Source organism: Entelurus aequoreus, linkage group LG02 (genome assembly GCF_033978785.1).
Source record: "Entelurus aequoreus isolate RoL-2023_Sb linkage group LG02, RoL_Eaeq_v1.1, whole genome shotgun sequence".
Classification (NCBI taxonomy): Eukaryota; Metazoa; Chordata; class Actinopteri; order Syngnathiformes; family Syngnathidae; genus Entelurus; species Entelurus aequoreus.
The window spans coordinates 44,986,313-45,006,125 of record NC_084732.1 but is presented as its reverse complement, the minus strand read 5'-3'; the positions used below and the strand labels follow the sequence as shown (position 1 = coordinate 45,006,125).

Below are 19,813 nucleotides of genomic sequence, written 5' to 3'. Positions count from 1 at the left end.
TGTATATGTATATATATATATATATATATATATATATATATATATATATATATATATATATATATATATATATATATACAGCATATGTATGAAAGACTTTATATATATATATATATATATATATATATATATATATATATATATATATATATATATATATATATATATATATATATATATATATATATAAGAAAAACCCAGACACCATCTTTGTAGTAATTTTTCTCCTGAGTGGACTTCCGTCTTCCTTTACAATGAGTGAAGCTGCACGAAACCTTGTGTCTGCAATTGTAAATAATTTAGTTTTTAAGTTTTGTGTTTCTTGTAGAATCTATATAAAGTAAGAGGTCCCTTAGTGCACTGCGTCGGCTGCATTCCTGGCTGCGTCAAACAATGGGTCAGAAAAGACTTCAGTCTTGCAGTCATGTCAATTGAAAAAAACGAGCTTCAGCATCTGAGTCACAACAGAGTGATAGACCGATTTGCCACTCTTAAAAACAGACGGCATTCTTTGATGCTTCCATCCACCAAGTAATTGTTTCTTGTTGATGCTGTAAACAAAATGTCACTGTGCAAACCCATGTTTGTTGTTGTACTGAACACAGATTGAAAATAAACCGATTGAAATAATAATAATAACAATTAATAATTTCTAAGTCTTTGTTAGCCGTTTGTGACGCCCCTGAACATAATAGAGTTGTAATGCCACCAAGTCAGCTATTGCTGCTTTTTTCAGCCTTCTGATTGGACAAAATGTGCATGATACAAGTGTATGCGTTTGTGTGTAGATATAAACAGTTTTGAAACTACACTTGTGTGGATGGAGATGGTTTTAACCCCAAATATGCGTTTTTGAAACTCTCCATGTACTCCCGAGTAGCCGCCATCTGCTGTTAGCTAAAATGCCTGTCAAAATGGAGAAACGTGGCTCGAGTGTTATAAAAAAGCTATTTAATTAATATTTATGTTCATTCCCAGAGGCTAATTCGGAACATATGCACTTTGTCTGTATGCAACACGTTTCGCCACTATGAGACTCATTATGGCGAAAAATACGAAGTTGCAGCCCAACTGAGAAAATATCAATGGATTGATTGCTGGTGGGTCAGATGAAACAACAGTCCATTTTGTTTATAACATGCACAATATTTAAACAAATATTATATATTTATACAACATATTTAACCAACAACTACCAAAACAGGTTTCTGCCTACTTAGAAAAAACAAAAAGAGCTTCCCAAAGTGCCTAACGAAATGTGTTAATTATCCCAACCAGTAGGTGTCGCTGGCGGCAGCACCCTGCAGAAAATAGCATTTCACCCGGAAAAGGAGGGACGAGGGGAACGACGGTCGAGTGATTGTTGTGTTCTCTCCATTGTAGTATTTTCTTTTTGCGTTGTAAACTACATTTTCCTGTGATATATAAAGCAGATTTAGATTGAATTACATCTACGGGGAGGTTTAACCTAACTGTGCGCACATAAGCGATGTCTGTTGTGCCTCCCAGTCGCTCGAACTCAGGTTGGCCGCGCGGTGGAAGCGCTCCGTTTGGAAGCAAATACATGCCTGCCCCGGCGAAGCCTCTCACCCTGGAGAGAACTATCAACCTGTGAGTTATACGTTTATGTGTGGGGTACATTAATAATTTAAACATAATAAAATGAGACTAAATGTGTACATTGTTCAAATCAAGCATTTAAATGTATACCAAGCGTTGCAAAGCAGTGCCACGCCATTATTAATTGGCTGCACGTAGCCTCGGATGTAATTGTTGATTGATAGATGTGGCTGTTATTTTTTAAGAATCATTATTTTAGTTAATTTGATGTTTTTACATTCTGGCCTTGAATTATATACTTTAGTTGTCATACATTTCAAAGGGGGAGTCAAATTTAAAATGCATCGTTATGCTTTTACAATGAGTTTCATTACTTAGGTGTTGATTTATTCATGTGGTTGTAGTTTGCAGTTGTGTACTGTCATATTGAGTTTTGTTTCTAATAATATATACAATTCATGTATATAAATATTAATTTGTGACCCAAATTTTTGGAAAAAAAATCAAGAACAACTGAGAGTTTCTGGGGTCTCGATAGTACGCATTAAAATATGTTATGTTATATTCACTTTCTGACCTGCGGTGGAAACAATTAAATGAAAATGGAGCTGATAATTTTTCATTCCGATAGCGTCATGATGGCCCGTCATATGTGTTTTCAGATACCCTCTCACTAACTACACGTTTGGGACCAAGGAGCCCCTGTATGAGAAGGACAACTCTGTGGCGGCCAGGTTCCAGCGGATGCGTGATGAGTTTGACAAGCAAGGAATGAGGAGGACAGTGGAGGGTGTCCTCATTGTCCACGAGCACAGGCTCCCACATGTTTTACTTCTTCAGCTGGGCACCACTTTCTTCAAGCTGTGAGGTGTTCTTGTTCAGAGGAGTCAACCCGAGGTGTTGTCTGATGTTTTGTTTTTCTCCTGCAGGCCTGGTGGTGAGTTGAGTGCTGGAGAAGATGAGGTGGTGGGTTTGAAACGCCTGATGACCGAGGTATCTAAATTGGCACAGTTACAGTAGGGATGGGAATTAAAAAACTGGTTCTTGTTCAGAACCGGTTCCCAGTGTATCAATTCCTTGGAATCGCTTGCAATTTTTTCAAGCAATTCTCTAATTAATGCTTCTGTGTGGGGATGGCGTCATTACAACACGTGCGTGCTGTGTAGTGATGTTAGATTTCAAGATGGCGTTGCCTGGTCGAAACAAACGCAAACATTTTACGAGAAAAGATTGCAATAGCGCTACTTGTAATAATTATAAGGCTGCTATTTCATCAAGAGGAGAACAGATGAGCAATATGCTGGAACATTTGAACACACAAGCGTGAATGAAAGTCACGTTTTTTAACCGCTCCAATCTCATCCCAGGCACCAGTAATGCTAGCACGTCATCTGAATACAGCAGGTATTAAAGGCCTACTGAAATGAATTTTTTTTATTTAAACGGGGATAGCAGATCCATTATATGTGTCATACTTGATCATTTCGCGATATTGCCATATTTTTGCTGAAAGGATGTAGTAGAGAACATCGACGATAAAGTTCGCAACTTTTGGTCGCTGATAAAAAAAAGCCTTGCCTGTACCGGAAGTAGCGTGACGTCGCAGGTTGAAAGGCTCCTCACATTTCCCCATTGTTTACACCAGCAGCGAGAGCGATTCGGACCGAGAAAGCGACGATTACCCCATTAATTTGAGCGAGGATGAAAGATTCGTGGATGAGGAACGTGAGAGTGAAGGACTAGAGTGCAGTGCAGTACGTATCTTTTTTCACTCTGACCGTAACTTAGGTACAGGCTCATTGGATTCCACACTTTGTCCTTTTTCTATTGTGGATCACGGATTTGTATTTTAAACCACCTCGGATACTATATCCTCTTGAAAATGAGAGTCGAGAACGCGAAATGGACATTCACAGTGACTTTTATCTCCACGACAATACATCGGCGAAGCACTTTAGCTACGGAGCTAACGTGATAGCATCGGGTTTAACTGCAGATAGAAACAAAAGAAATAAACCCCTGACTGGAAGGATAGACAGAAAATCAACAATACTATTAAACCATGGACCTGTAACTACACGGTTAATGCTTTCCAGCCTGGCAAAGCTTAACAATGCTGTTGCTAACGATGCCATTGAAGCTAACTTAGCTACGGGACCTCACAGAGCTATGCTAAAAACATTAGCTATCCACCTACGCCAGCCAGCCCTCATCTGCTCATCAGCACCCGTGCTCACCTGCGTTCCAGCGATCGACGGAGCGACGAAGGACTTCACCCGATCATCGATGCGGTCGGCGGCTAGCGTCGGATAGCGCGTCTGCTATCCAAGTCAAAGTCCTCCTGTTTGTGTTGCTGCAGCCAGCCGCTAATACACCGATCCCACCTACAGCTTTCTTCTTTGCAGTCTTCATTGTTCATTAAACAAATTGCAAAAGATTCACCAACACAGATGTCCAGAATACTGTGTAATTTTGCGATGAAAACAGAGCTTTTTGTATTGGATACAATGGTGTCCGAATACTTCCGTTTCAATGATTGACGTCACGCGCATACGTCATCATACATAGACGTTTTCAACCGGAAGTTTCGCGGGAAATTTAAAATTGCACTTTATAAGTTAAACCGGCCGTATTGGCATGTGTTGCAATGTTAAGATTTCATCATTGATATATAAACTATCAGACTGCGTGGTCGGTAGTAGTGGGTTTCAGTAGGCCTTTAACTCACCGCCTATCATGTTACCGTTAATTTGGTAAATTGAAATGAATGCCTTCTCATTTACAAAACCCAAAACCAGTGAAGTTGGCACGTTGTGTAATTTGTAAATAAAAACAATACAATGATTTGCAAATCCTTGTTATTCATCCATTTTCTACCGCTTGTCCTTTCTGGGTCGCGGGGGGTGCTGCAGCTTATCTCAGCTGCATTCTGGCGGTAGGCAGGGTACACCCTGGACAATTCGCCACCTCATCGCAGGGCCAACACAGATAGACAGGCAACATTCACACACACATTCACACACTAGGGACAATTTAGTGTTGCCAATCAACCTATCCTTTTCAACTTATATTCAATTACACAGACTGCAATGACAAGATATTTAATTTTTGAACTGAGAAACTTAATTTTTGTTTTGCAAATAATCATTAACTCTTATGGCAGCAACACATTGCAAGAAAGTTGGCACAGGGGCATTTTTACCACTGTGTTACATGGCCTTTCCTTTTAACAACACTCTTTTCAGGTGTGATTATTTTCCCATTCTTGCTTGATGTACAACTTAAGTTGTTCAACAGTCCGGGGTATTTTAGGCTTTATATTGCGCCACACATTTTCAACGGGAGACAGGTCTGGACTACAAGCAGGCCAGTCTAGTACTCGCACTCTTTTACTATGAAGCCACGCTGTTGTACCACGTGGCTTGGCATTGTCTTGCCGAAATAAGATATGATAACGTTGCTTGGATGGCAAACTATGTTGCTCTAAAACCTGTATGTACCTTTCAGCATTAATGGTGCCTTCACAGATGTGTAAATTACCCATGCCTTGGGCACTAATACACCCCCATACCATCACAGATGCTGGCTTTTGAACTTTGCGCCTCGAACAATCCAGATGGTTCTTTTCCTCTTTGTTCCGGACGACACGACGTCCACAGTTTCCAAAAACAATTTGAAATGTGGACTTGTCAGACCACAGAACACTTTTCCACTTTGCATCAGTCCATCGTAGATGAGCTCGGGCCTAGCGAAGCCGTGGTGTTTTTGGGTGTTGTTGATAAATGGCTTTCGCTTTGCATAGTAGAGTTTTAACTTGCACTTACTGATGTAGCAACAAACTGTAGTTACTGACAGTGGTTTTCTGAAGTGTTCCTGAGCCCATGATATCCTTTACACACTGATGTCGGTTTTTGATGCCTGAGGGATCGAAGGTCACAGGCATTTAATGTTGAGTTTCAGCTTTGCCTCTTACGCGCAATGATTTCTCCAGATTCTCTGAACCTATCGTTGATATTACGGACTGTAGATGGTGAAATCCCTAAATTCCTTGCAATAGTTCATTGAGAAATGTTGTTCTTAAACTGTTCGACAATTTGCTCACGCATTTGTTCACAAAGTGGTGACCCTTGCCCCATCCCTGTTTGTGAATGACTGAGCATTTCATGGAAGCTGCTTTTATATCCAATCATGGCACCCACCTGTTCCCAATTAGCCTGTTCACATGTAGGATGTTCCAAATAAGTGTTTGATGAGCATTCCTCAACTTTTTCAGTCTTTTTGCCACTTGTGCCAGATTTTTTGAAACATGTTGCAGGCATCAAATTCCAAATAAGCTAATGTTTGCAAAACATAACAAAGTTTTGTCTTTGCAGTCTATTCAATTGAATATAGGTTGAAAAGGATTTGCAAATCATTGTATTCTGTTTTTATTTACGATTTACACAACGTGCCAACTTCACTGGTTTTGGGTTTTGTAGATGATGAGAAACAGATTTTGACCGGCTCCGTGGCGGGCTGTTCCCGCTCCAGTTCACGTCTGCCGCTAGACGAACGTCACGGAGCAGCGACTAAGTTTGTGGTCAATTTGCTACAGTAGACACTCCTAATTTTCAGTTGGTGAACGTTCAATTGTAGTCAGAGAAGTTGACTGCACCAGATTTGCTCTAAGTCATTATATTATACAGGTTAAACTAAAAAAATGTGAATATTGTAGACAAGTCAATTTATGTCACCAATTAACTTCAAATATGAAACTAATATGTGATATTAACTTATTACATGCGAAGTGAGATATGTCAAGCCTTTATAATTTTGGTGATCTTGGCTTACACTTTTTGAAACACCACATTTTCTGAGATTTTCAATTAAAGGTTTGCATAAACTATAAGCCACAATTTTCAAAATTATAACCTATAATGGCTTGACATATCTCACATTGCATGTAATAAGTTAATATCACATGTTACATTCTTGTCATTTCTACATTATTTATTTTGTTAAATTCTACTATTAAATTTTTTATTACTTTAAGTAAATTTTTTTTCTTCTATGCTACGTATGTGACCTCACTGTAGGCTTTCCAAGGTCATGTTACCTCCAAACTAAACAAAATTAGGCTATTCCACCTTTTTTTCTTTTTTTCCCCAAATAACATTCGATAAGAGCACCGTTAAGGAACCAAATTGTTAAGCAGAATCGAAAGTGGAATTGGAACTGGAAAAATGTTATCAATTCCCATCCTTAGTTACAGGTTATGCTGTCTGTTTGTCTGCATTGATTGCAGTGTTGATATTGTTACTTAATTGCCCATTAGATTCTTGGACGGCAAGATGGAGTGAAACAGGAGTGGGCAATTGACGACAGCATTGGCAACTGGTGGCGCCCTAACTTTGAGCCTCCACAGGTCTGTACATTCCATCCACAAGATTTATAGCAATAGTTTCAGATTTAGTCTTATCTAACTATCTAGTGAGAAAATGTTGTTATTGTCAGGAAACCCAGAATGTGGAATCGTGTGACATTTCTACTGTGCGGCCAAATGGGGCAAACACGCAGCTATGACCAAGGCACACTCACTGTTATTTCCACTGGATGCGTAACGGCTGCTAAACAGCGCTGCCACGGAACGTCTCTGTCGTCCGCCAGTCCCCGCTGCCGTTCTAATGCGCATTAATGTGGATCTGCCACGCATCAAAGTAGCAGAGTATTTTACAAGATCTCATGAATCAGCGAGTAATCATGTGATAAGAGGAGTTGTAGTAAAGCTAAAAACAAACAGTTTATTCTGTCTTTCCAGAGGAGCAGAAGTAAATAAACTAGGTCCTGCCCATTTGATATATGGTCGTGGTCAAAAGTTTACATACACTTGTAAAGAACATAATGTCATGGCTGTCTTGAGTTTCCAATAATTTCTGCAACTCTTATTTTTTTTGTGATAGTGATTGGAGCACATACTTGTTTGTCACAAAAAACATTCATGAAGTTTGGTTCTTTTAAGAATTTATTATGGGTCTACTGAAAATGTGACCAAATCTGCTTGGTCAAAAGTATACATACAGCAACATACATTATCAATTTTGGTGATGTAGAAAAGTTACAATCAAATGAAATTAGCTTCATGGCGTGGCCTCTTAACTTTATGTGAATGATTATAATTGACGACACCTGTTTACTTCTCTGAGGCCATTTAAATAGGGCTCATGTGATGCAGTCATTAGACTCGGTTACAAACGTGACAATGGGAAAGTCAAAGGAACTCTGCGCAGATCTGGAAAAACTAATTATTGACTTGAACAAGTCAGGAAAGTCACTTAGGGCCATTTTAAAGCAGCTTAAGGTCCCAAGAGCAATTGTGCAGACAATTGTTCGTAAGTATAAAGTGCATGACACAGTTTTGTCACTGCCACGATCAGGAAGAAAATGCAAGCTATCACCTGCTGCTGAGAGAAAATTGGTCAGGATGATCAAGAGTCAAACGAGAACCACCAAAAAGCAGGTCTGCAATGAATTGACACAGGTGAATTGACACAGGTGTCAGCGTCCACAGTCAAGCGTGTTTTGCATCGCCATGGACTGAGAGGCTACCATGAAAGAAGAAAACCCTTGCTCCAAAAGCGACACCTTAAGGCTCGTTTAAATTTTGCTGCTGATCACATGGACAAAGATAAAACCTTCTGGAGGAAAGTTCTGTGGTAAGATGAAACAAAAATTGAGCTGTTCGGCCACAATACCCAGCAATATGTTTGGAGGAGAAAATGCGAGGCCTTTAATCCCAGGAACACCAAACCTACCGTCAAGCATGGTGGTGGTAGTATTATGCTCTGGGCCTGTTTTGCTGCTAATGGAACTGGTGCTTTACAAAGAGTAAATGGGACAATGAAAAAGGAGGATTACCTCCAAATTATTCAGGACAACCTAAAATCATCAGCCCGGATGTTGGGTTTTGGGCGCAGTTCGGCGTTCCAACAGGACAATGACCCCAAACACACGTCAAAAGTGATAGAGGAATGGCTAAATCAGGCTAGAATTAAGGTTTTAAAATGGCCTTCCCAAGTCCTGACTTAAACCCCATTGAGAACATGTGGACAATGCTGAAGAAACAAGTCCATGTCAGAAAACCAACAAATTTAGCTGAACTGCACCAATTTTGCCAAGAGGAGTGGTCAAAAATTCAACCAGAAGCTTATGGATGGCTACCAAAAGCGCCTTATTGCTGTGAAACTTGCCAAGGGACATGGAACCAACTATTAACATTGCTGTATGTATATTTTTGACCCAGCAGATTTGGTCACATTTTCAGTAGACCCATAATAAATTCATAAAAGAACCAAACTTCATTAATGTTTTTCGTGACAAACAAGTATGTGCTCCAATCACTCTATCACAAAAAAATAAGAGTTGTAGAAATTATTGGAAACTCAAGACAGCCATGACATTATGTTCTTTACAAGTATATGTACACTTTTGACCACGACTGTATGTAACGGCCGCTGAACAGCAACACCGCGAAACATCTCAATCAATCAATTAAAGTTTATTTATATAGCCCTAAATCACGAGTGTCTCAAAGGGCTGCACAAGCCACAACGACATCATCGGCTCAGATCCCACATCAAGGCAAGAAAAAACTCAACCCAATGGGATTACAATGAGAAACCTTGGAGGGGACCGCAGATGTGGGGACCCCCTCGTCCCCCCCTGGGCGACTGGTGTAATGAATGTCGAGTGGATCTAGCAAAATAGTGTGAGAGTCCAGTCCATAGTGGGGCCAGCAGGAGATCATCTTGAGTGGAGACAGGTCAGCAGCGCAGAGACGTCCCCAACTGATGCACAGATGAGTGGTCCACCCTGGGTCCCGACTTTGGACAGCTAGCGCGTCACCTGTGGTCTCCGAATCTGTGCCGAGCAGAAAAGAGACGGCAGATCAACTGGTCTAAAAGGGGGTCTATTTAAAGGCTAAAGTATACAAATGAGTTTTAAGACGGGACTTAAATGCTTCTACTGAGATAGCATCTGTAACTGTTACCGGGAGGGCATTCCAGAGTACTGGAGCCCGAATAGAAAACGCTCTATAGCCCTCAGACTTTTTTTGGGCTCTGGGGATCACTAATAAGCAGGAGTTCTTTGAACGCAGATTTCTTCCCGGGACATATGGTACAATGCAATCAGCAAGATAGGATGGAGCTAGACGCTTTAGTATTCTATACGTAAGTAGTAAAACCTTAAAGTCACATCTTAAGTGCACAGGAAGCCAGTGCAGGTGAGCCAGTATAGGCGTAATACAAACCCCGTTTCCATATGAGTTGGGAAATTGTGTTAGATGTAAATATAAACGGAATACAATGATTTGCAAATCATTTTTAACCCATATTCAGTGTAATATGCTACAAAGACAACATATTTGATGTTCAAACTGTTAAACTTTTTTTTTGTTGCAAATAATCATTAACTTTAGAATTTGATGCCAGCAACACGTGACAAAGAAGTTGGGAAAGGTGGCAATAAATACTGATAAAGTTGAGGAATGCTCATCAAACACTTATTTGGAACATCCCACAGGTGAACAGGCAAATTGGGAACAGGTGGGTGCCTTGATTGGGTATGAAAGTAGATTCCATGAAATGCTCAGTCATTCACAAACAAGGAGGGGGAGAGGGTCACCACTTTGTCAACAAATGCGTGAGCAAATTGTTGAACAGTTAAAGAAAAACCTTTCTCAACCAGCCATTGCAAGGAATTTAGGGATTTCACCATCTACGGTCCGTAATATCATCAAAGGGTTCAGAGAATCTAGAGAAATAACTGCACGCAAGCAGCTAAGCCCGTGACCTTCGATCCCTCAGGCTGTACTGCATCAACAAGCGACATCAGTGTGTAAAAGATATCACCAAATGGGCTCAGGAACACTTCAGAAACCCACTGTCAGTAACTACAGTTGGTCGCTACATCTGTAAGTGCAAGTTAAAACTCTCCTATGCAAGGCGAAAACCGTTTATCAACAACACCCAGAAACGCCGTCAGCTTCGCTGGGCCTGAGCTCATCTAAGATGGACTGATACAAAGTGGAAAAGTGTTCTGTGGTCTGACGAGTCCACATTTGAAATTGTTTTTGGAAACTGTGGACGTCGTGTCCTCCGGACCAAAGAGGAAAAGAACCATCCAGATTGTTATAGGCACAAAGTTGAAAAGCCAGCGTCTGTGATGGTATGGGGGTGTATTAGTGCCGAAAGACATGGGTAACTTACACATCTGTGAAGGCGCCATTAATGCTGAAAGATACATACAGGTTTTGGAGCAACATATGTTGCCATCCAAGCAACGTTACCATGGACGCCCCTGCTTATTTCAGCAAGACAATGCCAAGCCACGTGTTACATCAACGTGGCTTCATAGTAAAAGAGTGCGGGTACTAGACTGGCCTGCCTGTAGTCCAGACCTGTCTCCCATTGAAAATGTGTGGCGCATTATTAAGCCTAAAATACCACAACGGAGACCCCCGGACTGTTGAACAACTTAAGCTGTACATCAAGCAAGAATGGGAAAGAATTCCACCTGAGAAGCTTAAAAAATGTGTCTCCTCAGTTCCCAAACGTTTACTGAGTGTTGTTAAAAGGAAAGGCCATGTAACACAGTGGTGAACATGCCCTTTCCCAACTACTTTGGCACGTGTTGCAGCCATGAAATTCTAAGTTTGAGTTTGAACATCAAATATCTTGTCTTTGTAGTGCATTCAATTGAATATGGGTTGAAAAGGATTTGCAAATCATTGTATTCCGTTTATATTTACATCTAACACAATTTCCCAACTCGTATGGAAACAGGGTTTGTATGATCAAACTTTCTTGTTCTTGTCAAAAGTCTAGCAGTTGCATTTTGTACCAACTGTAATCTTTAATAATATGTTACAGTAATCAAGACCAGATGTAACGAACGTATGAATAATGATCTCAGCGTTGCTACTGGACAAAATGGAACAAATTTTAGCGATATTACGGAGATGAATGAAGGCCGTTTTCGAGCTTTGCCGTCCATCAATACCCACAGGTGGCATTAACTTGACTTGTGGAACAGATGACAGTAATTGTTTCTTTATTTGTAGTAACAACACAACAGTAACATCATCCCTGGCAAACGTACACACACACACACACACACACACACACACACACATCATTCAACTCTCATTAAACCTGCTCCTGCTTCCTTGACCCTGGTATTTGACACAGGCCCCCATATAGCTGTCCAGAATATGCCTGTAAAATGATTAATTGATTTTGGACGTCCCGAATTAGCATGTCCTCATCAATTTGTGGACATGACAAATTGACTTCAGGTCTGGCTTGCCCATTACAATGTTTTAAAGTTTATAATATGATCTGACTTAAACACGAGTATTTTATTATGAAAGTCAACCGGAGAATTAATTTTTTGTTTATGCATATGTATAAATCTCACTCTCTGACAACCTCAAGAGCAGTGCTGGCTATCGGGTTGATGGCCCGGGCTTTTAGCTCGGTAGATACCACGCTCGTCTTTCATGCTTGTGTGGGAGAGAAGGTCCCACACAAGCAGATTTTAAATAAATTGATACGCCTTATTTAACAGTCGGGCAAATATAGAAGAAGCTCTGTGTATATTTAGCGCAGGTATGCGGGATGGCACCCGGCATGGTGCCACATTGTGCGCAATGGGTTCAGCAGCAGTGGAAATCGACACATTGACTTGAATGGAAACTAAAAGAAACAGCCGCCGTTCCGCAGCCATTACGCATCCAGTGGAAGTCCAAGGTCAAACCGCCAAAACACATGCAACTTCACAAAACACAATACAAGTGTGTAGTAAATGCACAGCAGTGTCCAAAACACACACAAACCCCTAAAACACATCCAATACTGGGAAATTACAACTCAATAAAACGGTAGCTCGCTAATATTGTGTAAAAAAAGGTTTTAATACAGAAAATTTACCTTTTCACTGCACCAGCTTTTTTCTGGCCATCTCGCTCATCTATTTGCGCCACTGCTAGGGCTTACTCATATCTATTATACATAGATGTCGATTTCAGGCTTGTCAGACACTTCAATAGGGCTACCATCTTGAGCAGGGTTTGCGTCAGACCAGTGTACATTTGTTTAGCTTTGTTTTGACCATTGGTAGACCTCTGTCTCAGTTGGTTAAAGCTTGGTGTATACTCTCGCGTAACTTGCGTAAGCGACGCCGTTGTCCCTTCTCCCCCTGCGTAGCCCCCCGCGTAGACTACGTACACCTCCCAAAAATCCTAGGTTTGCGTCGCCGGTGACGCAGGACGCAGAGCTGTGATTAGTCAGTTTTTGCCAGGGAGGGTCCCTGAACACAGGCGAGCAGACTTCAATCAATCAATCAATGTTTATTTATATAGCCCTAAATCACAAGTGTCTCAAAGGGCTGTACAAGCCACAACGACATCCTCGGTACAGAGCCCACATACGGGCAAGGAAAACTCACCCCAGTGGGACGTCAATGTGAATGACTATGAGAAACCTTGGAGAGGACCGCATATGTGGGTAACCCCCCCCCCCTCTAGGGGAGACCGAAAGCAATGGATGTCGAGTGGGTCTGACATAATATTGTGAAAGTCCAACACATCAGCGAAAGTCCAGTCCATGGTGGGGCCAGCAGGAACCATCCCGAGCGGAGACGGGTCAGCAGCGTAGAGATGTCCCCATCCGATGAACAGGCTAGCGGTCCACCCCGGAACAGAGTAGAAAAGAAAAGAAAAGAAACGGCAGATCAACTGGTCTAAAAAGGGAGTCTATTTAAAGGCTAGAGTATACAAATGAGTTTTAAGATGAGACTTAAATGCTTCTACTGAGGTAGCATCTCTAACTTTTACCGGGAGGGCATTCCATAATATTGGAACCCGAATAGAAAACGCTCTATAGCCTGCAGACTTTTTTTGGGCTCTGGGAATCACTAATAAGCCGGAGTTCTTTGAACGCAGATTCCTTGCCGGGACATATGGTACAATACAATCGGCAAGATAAGCAGGAGCTTGACCGTGTAGTATTTTATACGTAAGTAGTAAAACCTTAAAGTCGCATCTTAGGTGCACAGGAAGCCAGTGCAAGTGAGCCAGTATAGGCGTAATATGATCAAACTTTCTTGTTTTTGTCAAAAGTCTAGCAGCCGCATTTTGTACCATCTGTAATCTTTTAATGCTAGACATAGGGAGGCCCGAAAATAAAACGTTACAGTAATCGAGACGAGATGTAACGAACGCATGGATAATGATCTCAGCATCGTTTGTGGACAAAATGGAACGAATTTTAGCGATATTACGGAGATGAAAGAAGGCCGTTTTAGTAACACTCTTAATGTGTGACTCAAACGAGAGAGTTGGGTCGAAGATAATACCTAGATTCTTTACCGAGTCGCCTTGTTTAATTGTTTGGTTGTCAAATGTTAAGGTGGTATTATTAAATAGATATCGGTGTTGAGCAGGACCGATAATCAGCATTTCCGTTTTCTTAGCGTTGAGTTGCAAAAAGTTAGCGGACATCCATTGTTTAATTTCATTAAGACACGCCTCCAGCTGACTACAATCCGGCGTGTTGGTCAGCTTTAGGGGCATGTAGAGTTGGGTGTCATCCGCATAACAGTGAAAGCTAACACCGTATTTGCGTATGATGTCACCTAGCGGCAGCATGTAAATACTAAAGAGTGCAGGGCCAAGAACCGAACCCTGGGGAACTCCGCACGTTACCTTAACATAGTCCGAGGTCACATTGTTATGGGAGACACACTGCATCCTGTCAGTAAGATAAGAGTTAAACCAAGACAAGGCTAAGTCTGACATCCCAATATGCGTTTTGATACGCTCTAATAAAATATTATGATCAACAGTATCGAAAGCGGCGCTAAGATCAAGAAGCAGCAACATAGATGACGCATCAGAATCCATCGTTAGCAATAGATCATTAGTCATTTTTGCGAGGGCTGTCTCTGTAGAGTGATTTGCCCTGAAACCTGATTGAAAAGGTTCACAGAGATTGTTAGACGCTAAGTGTTCATTTAGCTGCTGTGCAACAATTTTTTCGAGGATTTTCGAGATAAACGGAAGGTGGGACACCGGCCGGTAGTTCACCATGAGGTCAGGATCGAGGTTAGGTCTTTTGAGTAGAGGATGAATAACCGCTTTTTTGAATGCTAGGGGAACAGTACCAGAGGAAAGTGATAAGTTTATAATATTTAACACTGATGGACCTAATAAAACAAAAAGCTCCTTGATAAGTTTCCCAGGAATTGGGTCAAGTAAACATGTTGTTTGTTTTGTCCCATTTACACATTTGAACAATTCCTCCAATGTTATTTCATCAAAAAGGGAGAAACTATTTTGGAGGGCAGTGTCCGTCGTATATACAGTCGTATCTTTGTTAATAGAACCCAGTTGTAGCTGAGATGCATTGTCTTTAATCTCTTTTCTAATGACTTCAATTTTCTTATTAAAGAAATTCATAAAGTCATCTGCTGAGTGGGTGGAGCTACTGGGAGGAGTCCCTTGTTGGGTTAGCGATGCTACTGTACTAAACAAAAATGTAGGATCATTTTTGTTGAGGTGGATGAGATTTGAGTAATATTTAGCTTTTGCTGAGGTAAGCATGCGTTTATAAGTTATTAAACTATCACTCCATGCTTGATGGAAAACCTAAAGTTTAGTCGCACGCCATTTGCGTTACAGCTTTCTACATGATAATTTCTGGGCTTTAGTTTCTTCTGTAAACCATGGGGTACGCCTTTTAGGGGCCCTTTTTAGCTTTAGCGGTGCTACACTATCAATGGTGTCGCGCAGGGCGTCGTTAATGTTGTTAGTGAGGTTATCAATAGAGCCACATAATTTGGGAATGGTGCCATTACCGAAGGCAGTAGGTCAGTAAGAGTCGTCGTTGTGGCAGCATTAATGTTGCGGCTGCTATAGTAGTTATTATTATTATTATTATTAGTTTGTTGACAATGAGTCAGAATTTCGAATTTTATAAGGTAATGATCGGACATTACTTTAGTGTACGGGAGTATCGTAACTTTGGAGGTGGTGACACCCCTGACGAGCACTAGATCTATCGTATTACCGTTGCGATGCGTGGGTTCATTTATTATTTGTGTAAGACCACAGCTATCAATTATAGTCTGGAGCGCCACGCATGGAGGGTCCGATGGGGTATTCATATGGATGTTAAAGTCTCCCATTATGATTATATTGTCGGCGTGCGTCACTAGATCAGCAACGAACTCTGAAAATTCATTGATAAAGTCCGAATAGGGCCCTGGGGGGCGGTAGATGACAGCCAGGTGCAGAGGCAGCGGTGTGACAAACCTCACAGTAAACACCTCAAACGAGTTATATTTGTTATTTAGGTCCGAGGTAAGGCTAAAGTTTTTGTTGTATATTAGTGCAACACCCCCACCCCTTTTAATGGGACGGGCAATATGCGTTCCCGTATAGCCAGGAGGAGACGCCTCACCCAGCGCAAAAAATTTGTCTGGTTTGAGCCAGGTCTCGGCTAGACCAACGACATCAAGATTGTTGTCTCTAATGACTTCATTAACTAATAACGTTTTGGAAGACAATGACCTTATGTTTTAAAAGCCCATATTATAGGTAGTGGGCTGTTTTGAGGAGTTTTTGTTGAAAGTATCCGTAGTAGCAATATTAATAATGTTACGTTTATTATGCGTAATGCACTTTAAATAATTTAAACCATATCTAGGAATTGATATGACAGGAATTTTTAGATTGTTTGCCACCTCAGTAAAATGCATGTCCACCTCTGACGCAGAAAAAACATTATGTGAGTTGTATATTATTCTAAGAGAATTGCTATGTGTGCAGGGATTATCCAGCCTGGCGCTGGCTAGTTCTATCTTAACAGACTCCTTATTAGCGCTTCTTTGTGGATTAGCATTTAGCTTTTTCGTTAGCCCCGCTAACAACAACGCCTTTAGCTTTGTTGTTAGCCCCGCCCGACACCCCCGCTTCTGTTTCCGAGCGCACCGCTTACGTCTCTTTCGTTGACGGTCTCCGCTGGTAGTGGACGCCGCTGCTTCAAAGGCCACTGCTGGATGTAGCTCGCGAAGAATTCCCAAGCTAGCGAGTAGGTCCACCGTACACGCATCTTTCAGCCCAAAATGGCCCGATCTCTCCACATCCAGAATCGTAAGTCGTCGTAAGTGATCACGGAGTGAACACGCTGTGAGCCAGCCATGAAATTGACTGAATTGAGGGGTATTTTTGCCAAATCGGTCTACACTTCCAGGAGCGCTCGCAAGAAGCTGCCGCCGTGAAGCGCCGCCATCTTGTGCTTAAAATGCACAAGTTGTTGTGTGAAATAAAACCACAGTGATTAAATATTTGCATAAAAACTGTTATTGTGTATTTAATCTTGGTGCGCTCTAAAAATAATTACTGAATGTATGTTTTTTTAGCTTATTGTGTTGTTGATGAATCCGGAAGAAGTCACAAAGTGAAAGTACAACACTTAACTTTTATTACAAATTTTGTGCTAACAGGTGCAATTCCAACACATTCTTTCTCATGCACACACGTCTTTTTCTCTCACACACAATACTTTTCATTTTACGTCAAAAATATTTCAGGCACGGTATATTTACAAACATTTGTGAACTCTGAACATGACCATAGAGATAAACACCAACATGACGTTAACTTAAATAGTTATTTAAATGTTTTCTTTATTTACAATTACATGTTGGATCTCTTTTGTCCCATGTCCCGAATGACTGAATATCGTTGTAAACAACGTCCTGTGCCGCGACTTGTTCAGAAGTTGCACAGTCCATCTTCACAAAGGTTTATAAGTAAAATGTCCATTAAAAGTAACCTGGTTATTGTGAATGATTATTTCCAGTGTAGACAAATTTTTCGATTTTGTGGTTCACCCATCCATCCATTTCCTACCGCTTGTCCCTCTCGGGGTTGCCGGGGGTGCTGGAGCCTATCTCAGCTGCATTCAGTGGTTGTATATAGTCACTCGTCAAAGGAAAGAAATACACAGTATCTAGTCTGCAGTTGCTCTTTCTGGAGACATTGCCCCTTAGTGTTTTGGAAGAGAATTACAAGTTTGGCACCACCCTTAGGGAAGAACTATAAATCAAACAAGACGCCGTGGGGAGGGGTGCAAGATACTGTATGCTATGAGAGAATATATTCCAGCCTCTATGCTGTTAATGGGCACTGCTTCCCCCTGCTCAAGATGGCGGCCGCATTGACACATCGTTCCAATGGGCTGCAGCGTCAGAGGCAGCATTCACATCTATGGAGCTTACTTCCTAGTTGTATGCAAACTTCCGGTTTCATCGTACTTCTGTTTGGTTTTCCCTGTATTGGGTATGTTTTGTGTGTGTTTAAGACATTGCTGCGAGGTGGCCCCTATCAACCACCCTACCCTTGGTAGCAAAATGAGTTGCTTTTGGACACTCTTTTGTTTTTGTCTTGCAGTATCCTTACATTCCAGCTCACATTACCAAACCTAAGGAGCATAAAAAACTGTTCCTGGTTCAGCTGCAGGAAAAGGGTAAGGTATACTTTGTTTTGGTCTTGAAGCCGAATTAATGACAAATCATGAATGAAAATATGAGGCTTCTTTGATTAATTTTTTACAGCACTATTTGCTGTTCCGAAAAATTACAAACTGGTGGCAGCTCCATTGTTCGAGCTTTACGACAACGCCCCTGGATACGGACCCATCATTTCCAGTTTACCGCAGCTACTTAGCCGGTAATGTTTTGAGATTAATGCAAGTTGAGCAATTGTAAATTTTTCAAGCACACTTAAAGAGTGTATTCCTTGCTATTCTCTTGTTTTATGAGTATAGTAGACAATCCAAGTCCATACGATGTAAATATGCACGGCTGTTAGAGTTGAGATTTGGAAAGTTCTGAATCTTTGCTGACTTGAGTCTTAAACACTTTCCCTTATTTTTTCCACAGGTTCAACTTCCTTTACAACTAATTGAAGTTCATCTGGCTGTCTCTGTGAGTGCAGCTCAGTCAAAGTGAAACTTGATGAGAAGATGAGCGACAAATATGGAGAAATACACTTCTCATCTTGGGCTCTACTTTTACATCAGAGAAATGTGTCCCGTACTGAATATTCTGACAGTCCACAGGGATGGTTAGCGGAAAAACAAATGTTTTTTTTTATCTTGATAAACTGCTAGTTTTTGTTGTAGACACATTTCTTTTGCATTATGTTCACTTCTGATTTTAAGCCTTCTCAAAAAAGGTTTGATTAACACCAACCATAACATTGTGTTTGCTGTTATTTTAAACTGTATTGTTTTTTTCTTTTAATAAAAAAATTTGAATATGTATTTGCATATGTTTTTATAAAATTTGCTGAGAAAATGTAATTGCTTAATGTTTATAGACATTTTTGACATCTTTGGTAGTGTTAACAATGGTGCATAATACAACGGTTTATGTGAAATATGAGGTGCTGCACTTTTTTAAAAATCAGCTGGGGTAGCAGTGGGCTAATGTACGATGCTCATGTTTAATGTGAAGGGCAATATACATTTAAAAAAATGCAGTTTGCAGAGCTCTGTGTGAATGTAACATTCATATAAATCACAGTTTCTCTGAGCTGCCTAAATTGTTAAGTGACAACAATCACTTAGTTTTTATTCAAATATTAGCTGCAAATCCCTTAACCGCACTCACTGAGAAGGCATGTTAACACGAAATACGGGAGGAACATCTGTCCGGTACATTCATTTACAATGGGGGATGTTTCTTGTAAAAAAAACAGCATGTGGGACAATGTTTTAGCAAATGTAAGTTTACTATACACTTACCATTTTAAACGCGTATTGATTGATTGATTGAGACTTTTATTAGTAGGTTGCACAGTGAAGTACATATTCCGTACAATTGACCACTAAATGGTAACACCCGAATAAGTTTTTCAACTTGTTCAAGTCGGGGTCCACTTAAATTGATTCATGATACAAATATACAGAGGTGTGGACTCGAGTCACATGACTTGGACTCGAGTCAGACTCGAGTCATGAATTTGATGACTTTAGACTCGACAAAATGTAAAGAGACTTGCAACTCGACTTAGACTTTAACATCAATGACTTGTGACTTCACTTGGACTTGAGCCTTTTGACTTGACATGACTTGCTACTTTCCCCAAAACCTAAAGCTTAAAAAGTTATTTGGGAGCGCTCCGTTGCTTTCATTTTGTACGTGTCTG

At 40.8% G+C, this 19,813-nt stretch overlaps 1 protein-coding gene across 2 annotated transcripts; it reads left to right on the top strand.

Moving 5' to 3' along the window:
* The first annotated feature begins 1,286 nt into the window (after positions 1-1,286).
* LOC133634639 (cleavage and polyadenylation specificity factor subunit 5) lies at positions 1,287-18,924 on the top strand. Of its 2 annotated transcripts, XM_062027442.1 has the most exons (7): positions 1,291-1,611; positions 2,223-2,423; positions 2,490-2,553; positions 6,875-6,964; positions 18,053-18,128; positions 18,217-18,331; positions 18,544-18,924. In XM_062027442.1, the coding sequence occupies exons 1-7, from the start codon at positions 1,490-1,492 to the stop codon at positions 18,563-18,565; spliced, it is 690 nt and encodes a 229-aa protein (XP_061883426.1). In that variant the 5' UTR covers positions 1,291-1,489; the 3' UTR covers positions 18,566-18,924. The 2 variants fall into 2 exon arrangements, with proteins under 2 accessions (XP_061883427.1, XP_061883426.1); XM_062027443.1 differs by lacking the exon at positions 6,875-6,964 and having other exon boundaries at positions 1,287-1,611.
* The last annotated feature ends 889 nt before the right edge of the window (positions 18,925-19,813 follow it).

Coding starts and splice junctions, on each gene's coding strand:
- LOC133634639 (XM_062027442.1), top strand. CDS start 1,490: ATGTCTGTTGTGCCTCCCAGTCGCTCGAACTCAGGTTGGCCGCGCGGT. Junction 2,554..6,874: donor TGAAACGCCTGATGACCGAG/GTATCTAAATTG, acceptor ATTGCCCATTAG/ATTCTTGGACGGCAAGATGG. Junction 6,965..18,052: donor CTAACTTTGAGCCTCCACAG/GTCTGTACATTC, acceptor TTTGTCTTGCAG/TATCCTTACATTCCAGCTCA.